Source organism: Haliaeetus albicilla, chromosome 7 (assembly GCF_947461875.1).
Source record: "Haliaeetus albicilla chromosome 7, bHalAlb1.1, whole genome shotgun sequence".
NCBI classification, from domain to species: Eukaryota; Metazoa; Chordata; class Aves; order Accipitriformes; family Accipitridae; genus Haliaeetus; species Haliaeetus albicilla.
The window spans coordinates 846,030-867,491 of NC_091489.1; the positions used below are offsets into that span (position 1 = coordinate 846,030).

General features: G+C 69.5%; 3 protein-coding genes across 4 annotated transcripts; all 3 read left to right on the plus strand.

Moving 5' to 3' along the window:
* Window positions 1–440: 440 nt before the first annotated feature.
* GHDC (GH3 domain containing) lies at window positions 441–4,162 on the plus strand. The gene is made up of 8 exons (XM_069786297.1): window positions 441–727; window positions 813–943; window positions 1,059–1,635; window positions 1,906–2,089; window positions 2,185–2,256; window positions 2,390–2,523; window positions 2,684–2,772; window positions 3,116–4,162. Exons 1-8 carry the CDS (start codon window positions 505–507, stop codon window positions 3,314–3,316), a joined length of 1,611 nt encoding a protein of 536 aa, XP_069642398.1. The 5' UTR covers window positions 441–504; the 3' UTR covers window positions 3,317–4,162.
* Window positions 4,163–5,721: 1,559 nt separating this feature from the next.
* Window positions 5,722–18,778, plus strand: LOC138685917 (inactive phospholipase C-like protein 2). 2 transcript variants are annotated; one of them, XM_069786299.1, is made up of 6 exons: window positions 5,722–5,928; window positions 12,074–14,563; window positions 14,783–14,986; window positions 15,533–15,608; window positions 17,504–17,613; window positions 17,850–18,778. In XM_069786299.1, the coding sequence occupies exons 1-6, from the start codon at window positions 5,737–5,739 to the stop codon at window positions 18,033–18,035; spliced, it is 3,258 nt and encodes a 1,085-aa protein (XP_069642400.1). In that variant the 5' UTR covers window positions 5,722–5,736; the 3' UTR covers window positions 18,036–18,778. The 2 variants fall into 2 exon arrangements, with proteins under 2 accessions (XP_069642400.1, XP_069642399.1); XM_069786298.1 differs by lacking the exon at window positions 5,722–5,928 and adding an exon at window positions 11,329–11,760.
* A 621-nt stretch (window positions 18,779–19,399) lies between these two features.
* Window positions 19,400–20,507, plus strand: HCRT (hypocretin neuropeptide precursor). Its single transcript, XM_069788318.1, has 2 exons — window positions 19,400–19,420; window positions 20,064–20,507. Exons 1-2 carry the CDS (start codon window positions 19,400–19,402, stop codon window positions 20,505–20,507), a joined length of 465 nt encoding a protein of 154 aa, XP_069644419.1.
* The last annotated feature ends 955 nt before the right edge of the window (window positions 20,508–21,462 follow it).

Here is a 21,462-nt window from a genome sequence, read left to right on the forward strand (position 1 = left end):
AGCTCTGGGTGACACACAGCAGGTGAGTGGTGGCCTGGTGCAGGGTTGGGGTACGTGTCCCCATGTCCCTTCCCCAGTGCAGGGGGCTGGGCCTCCACCTGCAGCCCCCGGGTCCTGAGAGTGTGCCCGGGCAGCGGGGGGGGCGGCCGGGAGGGTGCAGCTGGGGCCCAGAGGCTGGGGACGTTTTCCCGGGGAAAAACAAAGCAAACCAGACAACTTACACTATTTTTTTAGAAGAAGGAGCTTGCTTTTGCCGAGGCGTGAAGAACGGCGGGGGCTTGCTCTCGGGTTTTAATTGCGCTTTAATTCTCCGCTGGGCGGGGGGGGCGGGGCCGCGTCGGGTTGTTGGCAGAAGTGAGAAAATGAAAATAAAAATAAAGGCGGAGCTGACGGGGGGGGGAGGCGGCGCCGGTCGCGGTCATTCCCCGTCATTTCTGCCGGAGGCGGAATAGCCGCGGGGGGGGTCCCGGGGCCTTGCTCGGCGGCGGCGGCGGGCGCCCCGGGATGCTGCCGGCGGTGGCCGTGGCGGTGGCGGTGGCCGTAGCCGTGGCGGTGGCCGTGGCCGTGGCGCTGCCCGCCGCCCCCGCGCTGCGGCACCGGCTGTCCCGCTCCGCGCTGCGCCGGGCCGCGGGCTGGTACCGGCGGCGGCTGGAGCTGCTGGGCAGCGAGGTGCGGCTCAGCCAGGAGCGGCGGCTGCGGCGGCTGCTGCCCGCCGGCACGGAGCGCGGTGAGAGGGGGGGGGCGGCGGGGATGGGGGGGGGGTGGCGGGTGTCCCGGGGGTCGCCCCGCTCAGCCCGCGCCTCTCTCGGCAGGCTCGGAGGCTTTCCGGGAGCGTCACCCCCTGGGACAGAACTGCCCCGAAGGGGCGCCGGGGGGGCAGGTCCCCCCGCTGCGCCCCTGGGCTCTGCTCCGCAGCTGCTGGGGCACCGACCCCCCTCTGCAGGTACGGGGGGGGGGGGGGCGACGGGGCAGGGAGGGGAGGCACGGGCACCCCACGGGCACCCCACTGCACCTCCGCCCGGGTCTGCCCCACCTGACCCCCACCTCTCCCCGCGCAGGGGTCCCTGCTCTACCTGGATGCCCTCCGCACCGCCTTCCCGCAGGCCCTGGCCCCCCGGGGCACGGCCCTGCTCTCCTGGGCGCCCGGCCGCCCCCGCGCCCCGGCGGGCTGGCCCCTGCCCACCCTGTACTGCACCCCGGCCGAGGCGGGCGCCCTGCCCTCGCGGGCCGCCGCTCTGCGGGTGCAGCTGCTCTTTGCCCTTCAGGCGCGTGCCCTGCGGGTGCTGGAGGCCGGGCTGGCCGCCGAGCTGCACGACGCGCTGGCAGCCCTGCGCGCCGGCTGGCCTGAGCTGGCCCAGGACCTGGCGCTGGGCAGGCTGAGCCCCCAGCCCGGGCTGCCCGAGGATGCGCGGGGCCGGCTGCAGGCGCTGCTGGCCCCCAACGCTGCCCGGGCGGCCGAGCTCCGGGCTGAGTGCGCCCGCGGCTTCGAGGGCATTGTGCAGCGCCTGTGGCCGCAGCTGGAGGTGGTGGTGGTGGGGACGGCACACGGCACGGAGCAGCTCTACTGCGACGCCCTCCGCCAGGCCGACTGCAAGGGGCTGCCGTTCTACTGCCCCTTCTACTGGGCGGCAGGAGGTGAGTGTCCCCGGCGTGGGGCTGTCCCCATGGTCTGGCCTGGGTGCACGGGGGGAACTGCTGCTGTACAGCAGCACAAACTCCCCCTGCCCCTGCAGGCATGGGTGCATCTCTGTGCCACATCCCTCCCTGGAGACCTGCCTGCTCTCCAAAAACGGCTCTGTCCTGGCACTGGCTGAGAAGTTCCCCCTTGGAGGGGGGTGAGGCTGCGTGGGCAGAGATGGAAGGGTCTGGGGGGGCTCATGCTGACACACGCTGCCCTCTGCCCAGCCCTGCTTGGTGTGAACCTGTGGCCAGAGGAGCCAGTGCCCCGATTCCTGCTGTGCCCTGACTGGGCTTTCTATGAGTTCCTGCCCTGCCCAGCCGAGGAGGAGCCACGGACGGTGCTGCTGGGCGAGCTCTGGGAGGGACGCGAGTATGGGCTGGTCCTGACGGCCTGGCCGGGAGAATACAGGTGCCTCCTCGCTGCTGCGGTGGTCTGGGGGGCACATCTGCCCCAGCCCCATGTGCCTGGCACTGGCCCCCCTCATGGTCCCCCTGCCCACGCAGGTGCCGTGCCGGGGAGGTGCTGAGGGTGACTGGCTTCCACAAGCAGTGTCCCATGGTGGAGCCCGTGCGCAGGTGAGGACACCCCAGCTCCCACCCCTCACCTTGGGGGGCTGTGTGGGGGGCCCTGTGCTGGGCAGGATCTGGATGGGATGGTGCCAGTGGCACCCCTGGCACAGGGCACCCACCCCAGCCCCCTGCACCACAGGGAGAGCCAGGCCCTGAGTGTGCGGGGCGAGAGCATCCCCGAGGAGCGGTTCTACCGGAGCCTGTGCCGCGCCGTGGGCATGTGGCCAGGCGCTCGCCTGGTTGACTACGTCTGCGTGGAGAGTGCCCTGCTGGGTGAGTCCCCCGCAGAGCTGCCCGAGTCCCCCCAAAAGCGTGGCCAGCGCTGCCCGGAGCTCTGCCGGCCCTCCTGCACCCTGCTCAGCCCTGGGTTGCCTGCGCCCGGTGGGGCTGGGGGCCATGGGTGGCTTTAACGTGCTCGCCGGTGCCGCTGCAGGCGCCTCCTCGGGGGCCTGCGCCCCCCACTACGAGGTGTTCGTGGAGCTGCGGGGCCTGCGGGACCTGTCGGAGGGGCAGCGCTACAAGGTGAGAGGGACGCGGGCTCTGCTCCGGGGCAGGCCCCCGCAGGCAGGCAGGGCCCGCTGCCTGCACCCGCTGCCTGCACCCGCTGCCTGCACCCTGCCAGCCGAGCGGGCGAGGCGGCGGGGTGGCCGCAGCCACGCGGTGGCGGTGCTGGCCCGGCAGCCTCTGCGCTGCCGAGATGCTTCGCTGCGGGGGCTGGGGGGGGATGGCTGGGGGGCACGGGCAGAGCCCGGCCCTGCCCGGGGCGGGAGCTGCAGCCGCCGGCGGGGCCCCGGGCACGGCGGTGGCGGCTGGGCTGGGACGGCCGGTGTCGGACCGGCGCGGGCAGCCTGCCCTCTCTCTGCAGCTGGATCAGTGTCTCCAGGAGGATTTCCCCATCTATAAGTCCTTCCGCTTCAAGGGCAGCATCGGGCCCCTGCGCCTGCACCTGGTGGGGGTCGGGGGCTTTGCCCGGCTGCGGGAGGCGCTGGGCTCCCCCCTCCCCATGCCCAGGGTCCTGCGGGAGGAGCGGCTGCTGCAGCTCATCCAGAGCACCGTCATCTCCTAGGGCAGCCCGGGGGACCCGCAGCCCTCCCGCCCCTGGGGTTCGCTTGGCGTGCGCCCGCTGGGGACGGAGCGGGGCCGAGTCCCTGGTGGGGGGCGAGGGTGCCCAGCCCCGGAGGGTTTGGCTGAGCGGAGAGGATGGAATTGGCGAGCTCGGCTGTGCCCCTGCTCCGCAGTGGCAGCAAGTGCCGGGCACCGGTGGGCATCGCGGTCGGTGCTGCCCGCAGGGATGGAGCAGGACGTGCAGCACACCCCAACCCCGGCACCAGCCCCAGGCACTTGCTAGCAGACCTGGCCCTTCGCCAGGCTGTTGTGGGTGCAGGGTGGGACCGCGGGCACTTGTGAGTGTCACGGGGGCAGCTGGGTCCAGCTGCCAGTGGCCACGGCTCGCCCCACTCTGCTGAGTGCCTTGGCAGTGCCTGCAGGCAGCCACAGCAGAGTGGGTGCCTATGCCTTACCTGAGGGATGCTTCAGCCATTACAGCCCATGGCTGGTGTGGGGGGGACAGCGGAAAACCTCCCCAGGAGCAGGAGGAGCTGTGGAGCTTCAGGCCCATGCAGGAGCTCAGCTCATCCCTGTGCTGAGCTCTGGGGCCCTGTGGCATTTTGTCCCCTGGCAGGGACACCGCGGGCAGGGACACTGCAGGCAGGGCACAGGGTGGCCAGTGGTGGCAGGTGCCAGCTTCTGCGGAGCAGCCTCCCTGCTGGGCTCCAGTGCACATCCGCTGGTTTAGGAAACAATAAGCTCCAGCAAGGGCTGCTTTTAATGTTTAAAAAAACAGAAGCAAAATAAAGGAGGATTACCTCTCAAAAATAAATAAAGGGAGCGCTCCGGGGTTGATTTTTTTAATACTATTTTAATACTATTAAAAAATACTATTATTTTTAATCCTCATTAAAGACATTTCTTGATGACAGCCCTGACTGCTCTGGTAGTTGAGAAGTTGCTGTAATTTCCTCGGGGTCCTGGGGAAGGGGCAGCCATGAATATTTAACCAGTTCAGCATCTGGCTGGGGTTCTGGGAGCGTCTGGCCATTTGTGTCTTTGAGGCATGAATGTACCAGGCGGGAGGGACTGGTCTTTTCCCCTCCTGCTTGTTGAGGTTTATTTTGAGGGCTAGTGAGCCACGGTGCTTGGGGAACCTGCTGTGTGGGCAGCTGCTGCCCAGGGTGGGGGCAAGCCAGGCCGCTGGCAGAAGACAATGGCTTGAACAAGATCCACACAAAGCATCCGCCCCGGTGCAGACAAAACCTCTGCCAGGGATGGAAACCGGGCTAAGGCCCCTTCCCCCCATCCCTGCCAGAAAAATAGCCTGGAGCAAAATTCCTGGTGCAAGTAGGGGAGAAGCAGTGCCTGCAGCTGGTGGGGTGTCTGCAGCTGGGAGGGGGATGCCTGGGGGGGGGAGCATGAGCTGCTGGCACGGTGGGGACACGGGTGCTGGGCCAGCTGGCATTGGGGGTGCCTGGCCCTGGCATGGTATAGGCTGGGGTTTAGTGGTGGCTGGATAAAGGCCGGGGTCATGAAGCTGGGCTTGGGGGGGGTCCGTGGGGGGGCTCCCGAGCAGCCCTGTGCTGGCAGAGACCCATGCAACTGGATCCAGCCCAGAGACCCCGGGGGGCTGCTGGGCCCGCCGCCCGTGCCACGCACGCCACGCAGGTGCCTGCACCCCGGGCGAGCACAGCCCTTCCCAGGGGCCTGGCAGTGACCCGGCGCCCCAGAAAAAGCCTCGAGCCCCCCGGCCGGGAGAGCTGCGCTGGCCCAGGGCTTCACCTGGCAGCTGTAGTTGCCCCCTGCCCCTGCCTGGGCGCTGACCCCGCTGGAGGCTGCAGGCTTGGTGTGTGGGGGGGTGTGGTGTGTGCCCCGCTGGCCAGGGCCAGGCTGCGGGGTCCAGGCTCGGTTTGGGTGTCGGGCTGCAGGGTGCAAGGTCGATTTGAGTGGCAGGCTGCAGGGTGCAGGCTTGTTTTGGGTGCCAGGCTGCAGGGTGCCAGGCTGCAGGGTGTGGGCCGGGTTTGGGTGCCAGGCTGCAGGGTGCAGGCTCGTTTCGGGTACCAGGCTGCAGGGCGTGGGCCGGGTGGGGGTGCCCGGCTGCAGGGTGCGGGCTTGGCCGGGGTCCCACCACCGGCATGGGGCGGCCGCCGGGCCCGGGCGCTGCGGCGCTGGGCGGAGGCCGGGGGGGGCCCCGGCGGCGGGGGGTGCCCGGTGCCCGTCCCCGCTCTCCGCCGTTGCGGCCCGGGGCGGGGGGGGCGCGCCGTCCCCATCCCCGTCCCCGTCCCCGGCCGCGTCCCCGCCCCCGGCCCGGCCCGTCCCCTCCTCCCGGCCGCGCCGCCTCCCGCCCGCTCCGCCACTGAGCCCGCAGCGGCGGCGGGCGCAGGCTCCGGGGGCGCCCGGGGCCCCGCGGCGGCCGCTGCCCTGAGGCCGCGGGGGATGGCGGAGGGGCCCCGGGGCGCCCCGCCGCCGGGCTCGCCCCGCCCCGCCGCGCCGCTGCCCAACGGGCCCCGCGGCGGCGGCGGCGGCGGCGGCGGTGGCAGCCCCGGCTCGGGCTCGGGCAGCAGCAGCCGCGAGGACTCGGCGGAGCGGAGCCCCGCGCCCGCCGCGCCCCGGGCCAGCATCATGAAGGTGAGAGCCCCGCACCCCGGTCCGGCCCCTCCCGCCCTCCCCTCCCCGCCCCGGAGCGGGCTCCGGGGCCCCCCGGGACCGGCGCCGCCCGGCACCTGCGCAGGGCTCGGGGGGGGGGGCCGGGCCGTGCCCCCTCCGCGGGAGCTGCGCGTCCCCCGGTCCCGGAGCCGGCGGGCACCGGCCCCGCCAGCCCGCGATGCCCGCCGCCCCCCCCCCCCGGGCTCCCGCCGCGCCCGGCCGGCCGCTGCCTGCGCCCGTGGGGCGGGTTTGCAGAGCCGTGGGGCAGCTGCGGCCCCCCCCCCACCTCCGGGTTCGGTGCCCGGGGGTTGCCTGCCCCACCGTGCGCGGGGTTTGCCCCCTGCCCGCGGCACCGGGCTCTCCGGGTGGCTGGCCCGGCGTCCCCTCGCCCCGCCCGGCACCGTGGGTCCCCAAGGGCAAAGCCTGGCTCGGGCTTCGTGCGCTGTGGGCCAGGCCTGTCCTCTCTGCGTGGCCGCGGATTGCCCCGTCCAGCCGCCGCTCTTCCCGTGGGTCCCCTGCACGGCCACGCTGCTCCTGCCGTGGGAGTCACAGCGGAGCATCGCCCCGTCCTGCTCAGGGCACCCATGGGTGCCGGTGAGGAGACGCCTGCTCCTGGCTCCCGAGCACCTTCCGTTTTCTCGTGCTCCCTCCTGCAAAGTCGCTGAGCCTTGGGCCGAGCCTGACCGGCTCCTGACTGACACCTCCCTGGAGCCGTGCCGTGGCCGGGCAGGGGTACTGGCGGGGCCGTGAGCCAGGGAGGGTCTCTGGGGGTCTCCCACGCGAGTGGGCAGTGGACACATGCGTGCTTTCCTAAATGAGCCCACCTAATTGCACTTAGGCCGGTGGTGCTCGCTGACACAATAGGTCGCGTCCGCTCGGGACCCGCCTCTCCACTCCTGGCAACCTATTTTAAGCTGGGATTGCTCCAGTGCTATTAATATAACCTGTGTGGGGGCTGTTCCCGTCGTGCTGGCCCAGCCCTGGCCTTCTGCCCCCCGGACCCAGTCCTCTGGGCAGAGGTGTCGGCCCCTCCTCAGGGTGGCTGGAGAGACCCTGTGCCCCTGCCCGTGCCCGCCTGGGCTCCCGCAGCAAACTGTTGCAGGAGTGGCAGGGCTGTGCCCCACATGGTGATGGCAAGGAGACCTCCTGGTGCTCCTGTGCAGCCAGAGGCCAGTGCGCTGGCTGTGCACAGTTTCCCTGGGGACCTCGCCAGGGTCTCTTGTTCCTCCCGGGTCTAGACAGCACACCTCCTCACCGCTCTCTGCCCAGGGACTGGCCATGGGCAGAGTGGGCTGAAGGTGAACCTCTCACTTGCCCCCAGGCTGGGTGCATCCCCTGTCACGGCCATGCGTCACTGTGGGATTTGGCCTCACGTGAAGGTCGGGTGGCCCAGGGCCAGTGCTGGTAGGGGAGGGTGCTGGTGCTGGAGGAGGTCAGAGGTGGACGGTGTCCCCAGCCTGTGCTGATCCATCATGCATCTCCAAGTCCATCCAGAGCCTGATCCTGCCCTGGTGCTGGAGGGCTATAGGTCCCAAATCCTGCAGCTGTGAGTTCCCCAGGCTGAGCCTGTCTGTGCCCCAGGACCCTGACTGTGCTGAGCCACTCCATGGGCTGAGACTGGCAGGCAAGGGACGGTGGGCAGACATGCTGCCTGTGGGACCGTGTGGGCACCGGCTGCCCACACCGTGCTCCTGCCCACACTGTGCTCCTCCTGCCCTCGCCTGTTCAGAGGCAGCGAGCGGTCCTGCTGCTTCCCAGCGCAGCTCTCCTGTGCCTGAGCAGGGACAGAGGACAGAGCAGGTTCCTCCTGTCCCCCACCAGCCCCTCCAGCACCACCGGCTGAGACCCCTCTGTGCCCAGGCCCTCCCCGCTGGGGGATCGGCTTGGACCAGCTCTGCACAGGGGCTGGGGAGAGGGTCCATGGGGATCCCTAGCAGGTCTGGGACCCAATCAGCCCCAGCAGGAGCTGGGGAGCAGCTGCCCAACCACAAATCCCTGGGGGATGCTGAGGCTGTTCCTCTGCTGTGGGCTCTGCAGCAGCTTCGCTGTCCCCCTCCATGGTGGTGGGTGGGAGTCAGGGGCTGTGCCCGCTGCTTGGCCATGGTGCAGGTACGGGGGTTGTGGGGCAGGGAGGGGGCCCAGTGCCATAAGCCCAGCTACAGCTTGGAGCGAGGGCACAAACGAGCTGCGGGCAGTGGGGCAGCAGGCTAGGCAGGGGCTGGCTGCTGACGAAGTGGAGGAACATGTGGGAAGAGCTGCCGGCTCTGTTATTTTTTGGGATTTCCAGAAAAGGCTGGAGGAGTGAATCTGAAAGTGAGACTCACCGGCTGTGCTGGGGCAGGGGGAGCTTGGGGCCGGCCATGCTGGGCGGCAGCAGAGCTGGCCCCATGCGGCCTCCCCCTGCCCTGGCTAGAGGACCTGCTTCCCTGCTTTCTTCCCAGGTTGGAAGCTCCAGGTTGGACCTCCCAGGGGGCTGGAGGTCCGGTGGGCTCGGAGGATGCTGGAGAGGGACTGGGGGAGTACTGGATCTGTCCCTCCCTGCTTGCAGGAGGTGACCCTTCCCCAGTGCCCCGTTGTCCTATCCCCTTCTCCCCATCTCCATCCCGTGCCAGCCCCAGGAGCTGTGCGGTGCCTCTGCTCCAGGCTCCGGCTCCACGGCCCCTCGCTGGGTAGCGGCAGCTGGTGCGGCAGGGAGTGGATGTGTCACTCGCTATCTTGGCAGGGAACAAATGATGGTATAAAAGCCCTGGCTGTGCCTGGCCTCCCACTGCCTCCGCTCCGGTGCTGCTGGCTGCTGCTGCCTGCCTGCACCCTTGCTCATGCTGCCCAGCCTGGGATGGGGGCGGTGGGAAGACCCAGGACCTGGGGAAACCAGCTGCGGTTGAGTCACATCACAGCCACGCTGGGGGACAGCCCTGTCCCCTGGGTGAAACGCGTCCCCACCGCACGCCCCATGGCCAGGAGAGGGGTTCTGCTGCCGGGGCAGCAGAGCCGCGGTTGGGCCGAGATGCCTCAGCCCCAGAGGCTTTCAGTTCCTCTGTCTCCTGCCGTCACGAGCTGCTGTGCGGCAGGGACCCCCCCGGCCAGGCCTCGGGGGATAACGGGAAGGGAGGGGTGGCCGATGGGCCCTTCCCCATCCCTGCGCTTGGGAGCGGGTTGCTTGGCCGGGTAACAACAGCAGTCACGTGGCGGCTGGGATTAGGGCTGCTGCGCTTGCCAGGGCACTAATCATGGGAGGTAATTGGCTGAAGAGGTGCTTAGCACATGCTGCAGAGCTGGGCAGGGTGCGGGCAGCTGGGTTCGGACGTGCCCTCTGTGCCCAGCCAGATGCCCGCGCTCGCCATTGGCATCGTGGTTGGCATTGGCATCATGGTCGGCGTGTCTTCCCTCTGCAGAGCCGGGCTATGTGGGTGCGATGTGTGTGGCAGCGCTGGCAAGAGCCCTGCCTGCTTGCTGCCAGCTTGGCGGCACAGCGAGTGGGATGCCCTGCTCCTGCCGGAGCCCTGCCCTGTGGCTGGGGATGCTCTGTGCTCCCGTGGCCATGGGCGCCCCGTCCTCCCGCCTCCGCTGCTGGCCTACTTATCCCCTTATGGAGCTCTGCAGCCCGGCTGCCTGCACCACTCCTGCCCGCACCTCCTGGAGCACTTAGTGGGGTGTCCCCAGGGTCAAAGCCTGCCTGGAAAGCGCCTGTGTAAGGGGCTGCCAGGGAGCAGCAGCTTTTCCCTGCCAGTCCCCAGGTCGGGGTGAGAAGCTGGCAGGCGGCTGCAGGCAGGAGGCCCCATGCAGCTGCTGCCACCGGCTCGCTGGCTGCAAACACGTTCGGAGGCAGCAAGGGCTGGGAGCTCCTGGAACGGGGTGACAGCAGCGCCTGCCAAGGTTCACCTGTGCAATTGGAGAGAGCAGAGCTCGTGTGCCACGGGCCACTCTCAGGTCTGTGCCGTGCATCTGCACCCCAAAGCACTGCAGCAGGCACCTCCGCTCCTTCCCAAGTCTGGGGAGACGGGGGGGATGCAGGGAGGGCATTCAGGTTTTTGCCCTGAGCCGGGGTGGCACGGGACCCAACGGGGCTGGTGCCGTAGGGGTGGGTCTGGCTGCCTGCGGTGGGTGCAGCTGGAGGCAGGTCCCTGGGCGCTGGGTGCACACAGGCCCCCCGCCCGTGTTTCCTTTCCGGATGGATTTCCTGTTTTCGGCTCTGGGGCCCGGTGCAGAGCCACCCAGGGTGGGGTGTGCCGGGGCGGGGTACGGGTCCGCAGAGGTGTGAGGGTCCTGCCTGGGGCAGGAGGGGGCCGCGCTCGGTGCCGGCCATCGCCCCATCATGGGGTGAGGGCCAGGGCTGCCCATCAGTGGGGCGCTCAGATTGCTGCTTGCAGGAAGTGTCCCGGCAGCTCTGCCAGCAGCGAGTCCTTCCCCATGGGGCTGGACGATGGGGTGACCTGTCGCTGAGCCCCCCCCTGCCGACTGAGGCTGGCTGGGGTCCTGCACGGTGGCCCCCGGCAGCCGGGTCCCTGGCTCAGCCCTAGGGGTGATTGTCCCAGCTGGATGGTGAGGCTCCGGGGGATGCTGTGCATCACCACCCTGCTGCCCAGGGAGGCTGCAGAGGGGAGGGGCAGCTGCTGCTGGCTGGGGGGCCCGGGAGCCGTCTGAGCAGGGGACACCCCCCGGGAGCTGGCTGGCACGGAGGCAGGGTCCTGGCACTCAGCCGGCTCCCCGGAGCAATCTGGCAGTGAGAGGATGCAAACAGCTCCTGCATCCCAGCTGGGGGAAATAGCCCCTGTGCCAGGCTGAGCGGCATCTGCCATTGCCAGCGGGCAGCGAGGCTGCGGAGGAATGGTGCTGCTGCCCGCCGACTGCCCCCTTACCCGGGAAGGCATCTCTGGGACAGCAGGATCCAGCTGGCTCTGACGTGGGGCTGAGGGCTGGGGCCAGTTCCCCCTTCCCCGTGACTTTGTGTCCTGGGCACCCCCGGGGGAGCTGGCCAGCTGCCTGCATCACCCGTCCCAATTACCCTTGGGCTGGGGCTGCCTGGCCCCACAAGGGCAGATCCAGACCCTTTGGGGTCAGGTATGGGGATGTGCCCGCCCGCTCTGCGGCAGCCCTGTCCAGGAGGTGTGGACGCTCTTGGGGCACCAGAGGGGACAACCCCTCGCCCCCAACTTGGGCAGCTGGGCAGGACCTGCCTCTGCCGGAGACACCACCAGATTAGAGGTGACTCACCATAATCTTGAAGGAGTGGATTAAATCTGCTCCTGCTGCACTACTTAATGAAATCCATCCCATAATATGCTCCTGGCCCTGCTGTTCCCCCTCATCCCTTGCCCGCTCCAGCCCCTTGGCAGCAGGGTCCTCCTTCCCTGCCGAGGGCCAGGGCTGGCGCAGGCGTACGGGCAGAGTGCAGGCATGGGGTGCAGGCAGCAGACAGCCCGGACCCACTGTGACCCCATCCAGGCAGCAGCAGCCACGGGCTCTGCGGGACCGGGCCGCGGGCCGTGCTCGTCCCCAGCGCGTGGCACTTGCAGGTGGCCGTCCTGCGCCGCTCCCCAGCAGACAGAGTGGGGGGGTCTGGCTGGGGGCCCCCAGGAGCAGCTCTGCCCGGGCATCGCCTCGGGGCACCCCAGGCATCCTTGCACCCTGGTGCCCAGGGTCGATGCCTGGGGTGCAGGGGAAGGCATGAGGGGCCATGGCGTGTGCCTCTCTGCAGGGATGGGGCCGCTGTGGGCACAGCCTGGTCCTGCTGGGCGCCTGTTTTCCTCCGGTGTCCCCAGGCTGGGGAGACGGGGACTGCTGGGCTGCCTGTGCATGGCCGTGCCTCCAACAGTGAGCGAGCAGTGGGGAAGGATCCGGCTCAGGGCCGGGAGCAGGAAGGAAGGAAGGAAGGAAAGCAGAGTTAAAATAAGCCAGGCAGCGAGCTGTGGGGGAGGCCAGGGCTGGAGCCAGCTCCCAGCCTCCGGGGAGAGGGTCGGACCAGGGCGGACTGGGCTTTGCGTGGCACTGGGACACCCTGGGGTGCTGCACTGTGCATCGGGGCTGGGGTGGGGACAGTGTGCGGCAGGAGGGCACTGGGAGCTGGCAGGGTGCGTGCTGCCGGCCCCGTCCCTGACGGCTGTGGCCCCTTCTCCCACCTTGGCAGGATGGCTCCCGGCAGCGGCCGCCACAGAAGAAGAAGACGGTGTCCTTCAGCACCATGCCCAACGACCGCAAGATCAACAGCACGGCTGCCTGCATCTCCTTCATGCTGGAGGGCTGCGAGCTGAAGAAGGTGCGCTCCAACTCCCGCATGTACAGCCGCTTCTTCGTGCTGGACGCTGACATGCGCTCCGTGCGCTGGGAGCCCTCCAAGAAGGACTCGGAGAAGGCCAAGATCGAGATCAAGTCGGTCAAAGAGGTGCGCGTGGGCAAGAAGACGCCTGTCCTGCGCAGCAATGGCCTCTCCGACCAGTTCCCAGATGAGTGCGCCTTCTCCATCATCTATGGAGACAACTATGAGTCCCTGGACCTGGTGGCCAGCTCGGCCGATGTGGTGAGCGCCTGGGTGATGGGGCTCCGGTACCTGGTGTCCTATGGGAAGCACACCCCCGAGGCACCCGGGACCAGCCACCCCAGCCTCCGGACCTCCTGGATCTCCTCCGTCTTTGACCTTGCTGACCTGGAGAAGTCTGGCCGCATCCCTGTGTCCCGGGCCGTGCAGCTGATCAAAGCGCTCAACCCGGGCATGAAGACCTCCACCATCGAGCTGAAGTTCAAGGAGCTGCAGAAGGCCAGCGAGCGTCCTGGTGCAGAGGTGGCCTGCGACCTCTTCGTGGAGGTGTACTGCGAGCTCTGCACCCGCCCCGAGATCTTCTTCCTGCTGGTGCAGTTCTCCAGCAACAAGGAGTACCTGGGTCTGAAGGACCTGCTGATGTTCCTGGAGGTGGAGCAGGGCATGGAGGGGGTGACGGAGGAGAAGTGCTTGGAGATCGTTGGCAAGTACGAGCCCTCCAAGGAGGGCCGGGAGAAGGGCTACCTGGCCATCGACGGCTTCACGCGCTACCTGCTCTCCGCCGACTGCTCCATCTTCGACCCGCAGCACCGCAAGGTGTGCCAGGACATGGCGCAGCCCCTCTCCCACTACTACATCAGCTCTGCCCACAGCGCCTGCCCGCTGGAGGACAACTTCTGGGGCCGCTCGGACATCAGCGGCTACATCAGTGCCCTGGGCCTGGGCTGCCGCAGCATCGAGCTGGTGCTGTGGGACGGCCCCGAGGGCGAGCCCGTGGTCTACACCAGCCCCTCGGCCGCCTCCTGCGTGCCCTTCCGCGCCGTGGTGGGGCTGATCGACCAGCACGCCTTCGCCGCCTCTGCCTACCCCCTCATCCTCTGCCTGGTGGTGCGCTGCTCGGCCGCCCAGCAGCGCCTCGCCGCCCAGTGCCTGCGCAAGACGCTGGGGGAGAAGCTGTACCTGGAGCCCCCCAACCCTGCCGCGTCCTACCTGCCCTCTCCAGAGCAGCTCAAGGGCCGCATCCTCATCAAGGGCAAGAAGCTGCCGCCCGGCTGCGAGGACAGCGAGGGGGAGGTGTCGGATGAGGAGGAAGGCTGGGAGCTGGCACGGCGGCTGGGCCAGGAGGACCGGGAGACGCCAGAGGGAGGTGGCCCACGGCGGGTGCGCCTCAGCCGGGAGCTCTCGGAGCTGGTGAGCCTCTGCCAGGCTGTCCCCTTCCAGGACTTCGAGAGCTCGCGGCGTGGGCAGCGCTACTGGGAGATGTGTTCCTTCAGCGAGGTGGAGGCGGGACGCTTCACCAACGAGTGCCCGGCCGAGCTGGTGAGCTACAACAAGCGGTTCCTCTCCCGCGTCTACCCCAGCCCCATGCGCATCGACGCCAGCAACATGAACCCCCAGGACTTCTGGAAGTGCGGCTGCCAGATGGTGGCCATGAACTACCAGACGCCAGGGCTCATGATGGACCTGAACACAGGCTGGTTCCGGCAGAACGGGGCCTGCGGCTACGTCCTCCGCCCCGCCATCATGCGGGAGGAGGTCTCCTACTTCAGTGCCAACGCCAAGGACTCCTTGCCCGGGGTGCCTGCCCAGCTCCTGCACCTCAAGGTCATCAGTGGGCAGAACCTGCCCAAGCCCAAGGGCTCGGGGGCCAAGGGGGAGGTGGTGGAGCCCTATGTCTGCGCCGAGATCCACGGCATCCCGGCCGACTGCGCCGAGCACCGCACCAAGACGGCCCTGCAGAGCGGGGACAACCCTGTCTTCGACGAGAGCCTGGAGTTCCAGATCAACCTGCCGGAGCTGGCCGTCCTGCGCTTTGTCGTGCTGGACGACGACTACATCGGGGACGAGTTCATCGCCCAGTACACCATCCCCTTCGAGTGCCTGCAGCCAGGCTACCGCCATGTCCCCCTCCAGTCCCTGGCCGGGGAGCCCCTGCCCCACGCCACCCTCTTCGTGCACGTGGCCATCACCGACCGCCGCGGCGGGGGCAAGGGGCACCGCCGGGGGCTGGCGGGGCGCCGGGGCCGCCGGGTGCGGGAGTACACCTCCACCAAGGCCACCGGCATCAAGGCCATCGATGAGGTCTTCCGGACAGCCACCCAGCCACTGCGGGAGGCCACTGACCTGCGGGAGAACGTGCAGGTACGGACCCTGTGGAGGCACCGGGGGACCTGGTTTCTGCGGGGGAGGATGGGGCCGGACCACGGACGGTGGGGAGCCTGGGTGTCCCCCCCCTTCCTGGGTACGCGGGCGAGGAGCTTCATCTGGAGCAGAGAGCCGGGGGAAACGGGGATGTTCCCGGCAGGGGGGCTCTTGGGGGCCCTCCCAGGCTGAGCCCCTGACGCTGGTCTCTGCCCACAGAACGCGCTGGTCTCCTTCAAGGAGCTGTGTGGGCTGACGCCCGCCGCCAACATGAAGCAGTGCATCCTGACGGTGGCCGCATGGCTGCTGCACAACGACAGCGCGCCCAGCGTCACCCTCAACCTGGCAGAGCAGTACCCCCCCATGGAGGCCCAGGGCCCCATCCCGGACCTGCTGCGCAAGGTCCTCACCGCCTACGAGACGGTAAGCGCCGTCCCGCCGGGGCTTGGCTCCTCACGGGGATGAGCTGTGGGGCTGGCGGCACCGGGACCACCGCCCTGCCCAGGATGGGGGACCCCGAGCTCGCTGCACCCATCCCACTGCAGGGAGACACTGGCGGGGGGCTGTGTGGGGGGCTGCCCAGGGAGGAGTCTTGTCGAGGCGCAGGCTTGCCCAGCTGGGTACGAGCCCTGGGACCCCGCAGCCCCGTCCCCCTGCCCGCGCTGCCTGCACCCTATGCCAGGGCCGGCTGGCGGGGCGTCCTGCGGTCCCGCCTGGCGGGAGAAATCCCATTAATAGCCACAGCCGGAGCTGCTTCCTTCCTTTGTGTTGGAGGGAGACCTGGCCGCCGGCCAGGCGCTGGTCACACCGCACCTGGCTGTGCGTGGCGGGGCGAGGAGGGCCAGACCTCAGCCACCATGCTGGGGCGAGGGGCAGCCCCTGCCCCAGCCTCTTGTCCTCATCTGCTCTGCTGGGGGGGTGCTTGGGACTGGGGGGCTGCCCAGCTCCTCACGCCGCCCCTCTCCCCAGATGATCCAGACGAGCCGGACGCTGATCGAGTCCGCCGACGCAGTGTACGGCAAGCTCATCCAGGCGCAGCAGGCAGGTGGGTCCCAGGTGGGCAGGCCCAGCCCCAGCGATGCTCCGGGATGCAGACCTGGGCACGTCCCTGGGGGGCCGGGTGTGGGGGTGCCATGTGTCTGCACTGGGCTGGGGGCATGTGTCCCCGCAGGGCTGGGTTCGGGGGGTCTGGCACCGGACCGGGGCGTGGGCACAGCCAAGCGTGCCGGCTTTTTTGGCCGTGCGCTTGCATGCCTGTGGTGTGCGACGGAGGGCGAGACGTGCGTATCTGCACCCCGGACGGGTGCGTGCCAGGGCCGGAGTTCAGCGGCAGAGCAGCCAGGGCCAGCCGGCCATGGGAGAGCGATTTCCAGCTGGGGTGGCCCTGAGCCCGGCTCTGCGGTTTTCCCATGTCCCAGCAGCACCGGGTGGGCATGGGAGGCTGCCTGGTGCCGGGTGCTACTGGGGTGCTGGGGCGTGGAGCTGCCTGCGCTGGGGCAGGGTGCTGGGCAGGTGGGCTGCAGGGGCTGTGCGGGAGGGAGGGGAGTGGAGGAGGCTGATGAGGAACCGGGGAAGAGTCATTAGCTGCCAAACGCCAGAATATAATTAGCACCAGAAATAACAGACTGGGGCTGACGGTAGAAGTGGCAACTGAATGTTACGACTTCCAAGACACATGGCTGAACCCACACAGGCAGGTGCTGCCGCCTGCCTGCCCTGGTCCTCTCCCCCCATCCTGCCCCCACCCCAGTGGCTGCCCGGGACCCCCAGCCCTGCTCCAGGCACCGATGGCTCCATGGCCCCTCTGCGGGCTGGGGCCCCCCAGGGATAACCCCGGCCACCCCTGGCTGCACGGGGGCTGCTGGCCCCGGGGCTCATGTGGGCTCCCTGCAGGGCTGGGCGAGCCGCCAGGAGCTGGAGGGGCTGGGGAGGAAGGAGGGGGCCCCGCTCTGCCACCCCCAGCTGGTACCAGCCTTGCTGCCAGCAGCCCTGTTTGTTCCCAGCCTGCGCGGCAGCCCGGAAATCTCCCCGAGCTCTTGGCTTTTGGCTGTGCCGCTGCTGCCAGCGCCGGGGAGAGCGGCAGTGGCGGGCGGGCACGGGCTGCAGGGTTGGGGTGCGGGGCACAGGTGGGCTCTGCGCCCTCCTGTGCCCCTCTGGCTGTGGGAGCCCTGCTGCTGTGCTGGCGGGGGGGGTGTCGTGGGGCAGAGGGGCTCTGGGGTGTGCGGCCACCACTGCTGCCTCTGCCCAGCCCCTCGAGGAGGTGGGAGGCAGCAGTTCGGGCGCTGCAACCCCCACTCCCGTGCCCAGGCTGCTGCCCATCCCTGCTTTCGCCCCAGCTGCGCTGCGGACAAGCCCCTGCGGTGCCAGTCCAGCCCGTGCCCAGCTGGTGGGTGCTGCGGGGTCCAGGGAGGTGCCGGCTGCAGGTGGGGGTGCAGGGCTGGGGGCGTGCTGATTGACAACGTGTGGGCGAGCAGGCTTGCGTGGGAGCCCTCGTGTGGGCCCGGAGCCGGTGCTGCGTCAGGAGGGGTAAATATAGCACCCGCTCACGAGGACGTCACGCGGTGCGCAGCGCGGGGGCCTGCACTCCGGTGGGGGGGGCCCGGTGGCCCCGCTCTGAGCCCCCCTGGCTGAGCTACAGTGTGCAAGAGCCATGCCTCTGCCTGGGGTACTGACTGCCCTTCTTGACCCCACAGCCTCCGGGGCCCAAAACCGCCAAGGGCTGGGGCCGAGCGCGATGCCGGGGTGGTGGTGGCTCTGTTGGCCCATCGTTCCCAGCACGGAGTGGGTTTGGGGCTGCTGGGGCAGCAGGGAGCCCACCCAGCATGCACCTCTGTGCCGGGCGAAGGGCATCTCTCTGGCTCAGTCCCTGTCCATAGCGAGCAGCGGCCGTCCTCATGCAGGTGGCCCCGCGCCCGCTGAGCGATGCTTCCATCTGCGCAGGCATGGACTTCCACAAGGAACTGCACCGCATCGAGGCCAAGGAGGGGCTGCGGGGGCGCAAGCTGCAGAAAGCGCTGGAGAGCTTCGCCTGGAACATCACCGTCCTGAAGGTGAGGGGCGAGGGCTGCGTGGCCCCCTCCTCGCCCTGCCGACCCGCACCCGGGGGATGCTCCGTGAGCACCGGGGACGGCATGGACCCATTCAGGGGGTCCAGGCGGTGCCCACAGCCAGCGAGCCCCCATCCCAGGTGCTGGCCGGCGGGGCAGCCCACGCTCCATGCAGGGGATCCGGGCAGCCCGAGTGGCACAGCCCCGGGGCCGGCCCCTGATGCCCTCTCGCCGCACAGGGCCAGGCTGACCTCCTCAAGCACGCCAAGGCTGAGGCGCTGGACAACCTCTGGCAGATCCACAACGCAGGACAGTCCTGCGGCATCGGCAGGAACGGCTCGGCCTCGCCGGAGCCCTCCCGGCTACGCACCCCGCTGGAGCCCATCCCCGAGACGGAAGGAAGCGGCGACACGGCATCCTGCTGACCCCGGCCTGGGGCTCGGGGACCCGGACAGAGCGCTCCCCTGCCCGCGGGGGCCAGGACCAGGGAGCCCCAGCCTGCTGACGGATGGGCAGCTGCTTGCCCGCAGGCTCAGTGTGCACGGAGGGATGTGTGCGGGGCTGGGTACCTGTGCTCTGTCGTGCCGAGGGGCTGGGGCGGGGACCAGTGGGGAGGTTGGGGAGGGGTGTCCCCGCTCCTGCTTGCCCCCCATGCCCAGCTCCCAGGGCCTCATCCACCCCGCCCCCACATCTGCTTCTGGAGCAAGCGCCCTGCTGCGGGGCCAGTGTGGATGCTGGCACCCCGGTGCCTGTGTGCATGTACCCCCAGCCTGCTGTGCCAGACTCCTCTTGTAAAAGCAGCCCCGGGGCTGGGCTCCTGCTCCCGTCCAGGGCCAGAAGTTTTGCCTTCGCCAGCCCTGGGGAAAACCTGCCTGGCGGGAAGGGTCCTGGCCAGTCCCAGTCCCCTCTCCACGGGGCAGCAGGTCCCTTCTCCCTGGTGTGCCTGGGGCCCCTGCTGTGCAGAGGGGCCAGGAGGCTCTGGGGTGCAGTTGCAGGGGGAGCTGGGGGGCCGCTGGAGACCGGCCTGGGCAGCAGATGCGGCCTCTGGCATCAGGGAAACGTCGGGGCTCGTCCTCCAGGGCGCGGGGGTCCCGGCGCAAGCAATGGGCAAGGGGCGGTCTGGGGTCAGACCGGGGCTGCGGAGCGTTATAAAGAGTGCGAGACCCACCGTGGTGCCCTGCTGCTCCCTCTGCGCGCCTGGTTTGGGGCCAAGGTGGGGTGGGGTCACCAAAGGGGATGGAGGGTGGCACGGGGTACGGGGACCCTGGCAGCATCATCCGTCCCACAGCACCAGCTGAGCGCAGCGTGGCGGCTCCCCACGTCAAGGAGCCGTGTGGCTGCCTGGCACCCCTTTGTTCAGGGAAGTAATTAGCCTAATGGGGCCACGAGGAGTGGACCCGTGTGCTGCTGCTGTCGGGAGCAGGCCAGCGCCTCCCCAGTGCTGACCTTCAGCCCCTTTGTGCCAGCCTGGCTGCAGGGCCCGTGGGCAATTATGGCCTCATTAGTGCCATACACCGGTGGCCACTGCGCCCAGCCAGTGAGCACCCACACAATGAGGAGCTGCAAATGAGGGGAAAGGCCTGGCTGGTCTCCGAGCTACCGGCCACAGCGCACCCGTGTCTCCCAGAGACCGGCTGCTCCCGCCTGGCCCCAACGGTATTTTTGGCACCGCTATTGTGCCAGGCCCTATAAAGTGGCGGCTGCGGTGGGTGGCACAGGGTGCTGTTCTCTTGGCTGCCTGGCAGGACATGCCCCAGCACTGCTCGGCTGCCTGAAGACCCCAGGAAGGATGGAGGTGCCCAATGCCAAGGTGGGGCCGGGGTGCTGCAGCCCATGGGGTTGGGAGGACAGCAATGGGGAAGAGGTTAGGATGTGGGGCCAGACGTCTGGGGGTGTCAGAGGGCCTGGCCGGTTCCTTGGGAAGCCCTGAGTGCGCAGCTCTGCCCCAGGGCTCCCCAGCTGTGGCCAGCAGCCGACTGGGGGGGCTCAGCCCCATGTGGGCTCCTCGGGAGGGAGTTGGGCACATGGTGCCTGTGGCGTCGAGCATGGGTGCTCTCACTGGTTGTCCTGTGGCACTTGGTGGTGAGGGGAGGGTGTTTGCCGCAGCTGCCTTGTGCTGGAGCAGGGCAGGAGTGCCGGTGCGGGCACCAGTGGGGGCTGTGATTGCTCAGGCTGGTGGGAGGGTGCGGGGAGCAGCAGTCCCAGCTCCCCTGGGGGTGCGGTGCTGGCTGTGCCCCAGGGCACTGAAGGGTGATGCTCCAGGTGCACCCTGGATGTGGGGCTGGGTCTCAGCAGCAGCGGGGACAAGCAGGCAGCAGTGCAGCAACCAGGGCAGACAGGAGCCGAGACACTGGTACGCACGGCAGGACTGGGGGGCAGCCCTGGGGCTGTGCAGCCCCCCCTCTCCAGCACTGCAGGCTGCCCTGCACTAACGCTGCCCGTTGCTCCGGCAGCTCCAGCGAGCTGCCTGCCTCTTGCTCCTGCTCCTGCTCTGCTCCCTGGCCGCTGCCCGGCAGAGTCTGCCCGAGTGCTGCCGGCAGAAGACCTGCTCCTGCCGCATCTATGACCTCCTGCATGGCATGGGCAACCATGCTGCCGGCATCCTTACGCTGGGCAAGAGGAAGAGCGTCCTGCCGGCCTTCCAGAGCCGGCTCTACCGCCTGCTGCACAGCTCTGGCAACCACGCTGCGGGCATCCTCACCATGGGCAAGCGTGGGGACCACCCTGGCTCTGCCTGCCACGACGCATCAGGCTGCCCTCTGGGTACAGACGCCCAGCCAACGCCAGCACTGCGGGGCGCTGATGCCAGCCCTACCAGCCCCAGGGAGTGCCAAGGACACTTGGGGAAGGACGTGACCAAGAGTCAGGCCGAGGGAGCTGCAAAGAGCTTTTACTGAGAGGGGTGGGAGCAGCGGGAGCAGGGAGGGGATCCCTGGGGGGATGGACCCTGGGGACACATGCCCGGAGCTCGGTGTAAATAGTACTTTCACATACCTCCTCCTGGCCTTGGCCGAGCCTGCTCAGGGCACCGCAGGCACCGCTGGCCTTTTACAATAAACGGTAGCCTGACATGACCCGGCTCTGCCTTCTCTCTGGGGAGGGGCTGGCGGGGGGGGGGCACAGCTCTGCCCCGGGTCAGCCGGCAAGGCTGGTGCCTTTGTGGTGCCTGCACCAGGGGCGCGCATGGGCCCAGCTGCGTGGATGCAGGACCAGAACTGGGGCGAACCGAGCCTCGACCAGGCTTCCCAGGAGCGGAGGGTGTTTGTGAAGCCCCCCTGAAGGGCTCGGAGCATCCCTCACCGCAGCACCGGGGAGCCTCTGGTGACCCTCTCACAGCCCAGGGCCCCGACCTGCCACCCTTCCACCACCCTGTCCCTACTCAGGGTCCTGGGGAGGGGCTCCGGCTGGGTCCTGTCACCCCTGGCTGCCCCTCGGGGGGTCCTGCAGGACAGAGCCTTTGCCCTGCAGCCCCCGGGCTGGCCCTCACCAGGGCTGAGCCCTGAGCGGCGGGGCTGGGGCTGGTGTCCCACAGCAGCTGCCCCCGGGGGCCGCCGCGTCCTGCCCCCTCCCCAGCCTCCACGGCCCCCGGGAGGGCCGGTGCCTCCCGGTGCCCAGCAGGCGCCGGTGCGGCGGGTCCCGGTGCCGAGCGGGTCCCGGCGCCGAGCGGGTCCCGGCGCCGCCAGCGCGGTGTCCCCGGGGGCCGCGGGGGCCGGCGTCCCCCGGGGCAGAGCGACCTGCCCCCGGGCGGCTGCCGGTGCCCGCCGGTGCCGAGGCCCCTCCCGGTGCCGGCGGCGCGCAGGGCCCGGGGCGGGGCGGGGGCGGGGCGGGAGCCCCGGGCGGGCCGGGCCGGGC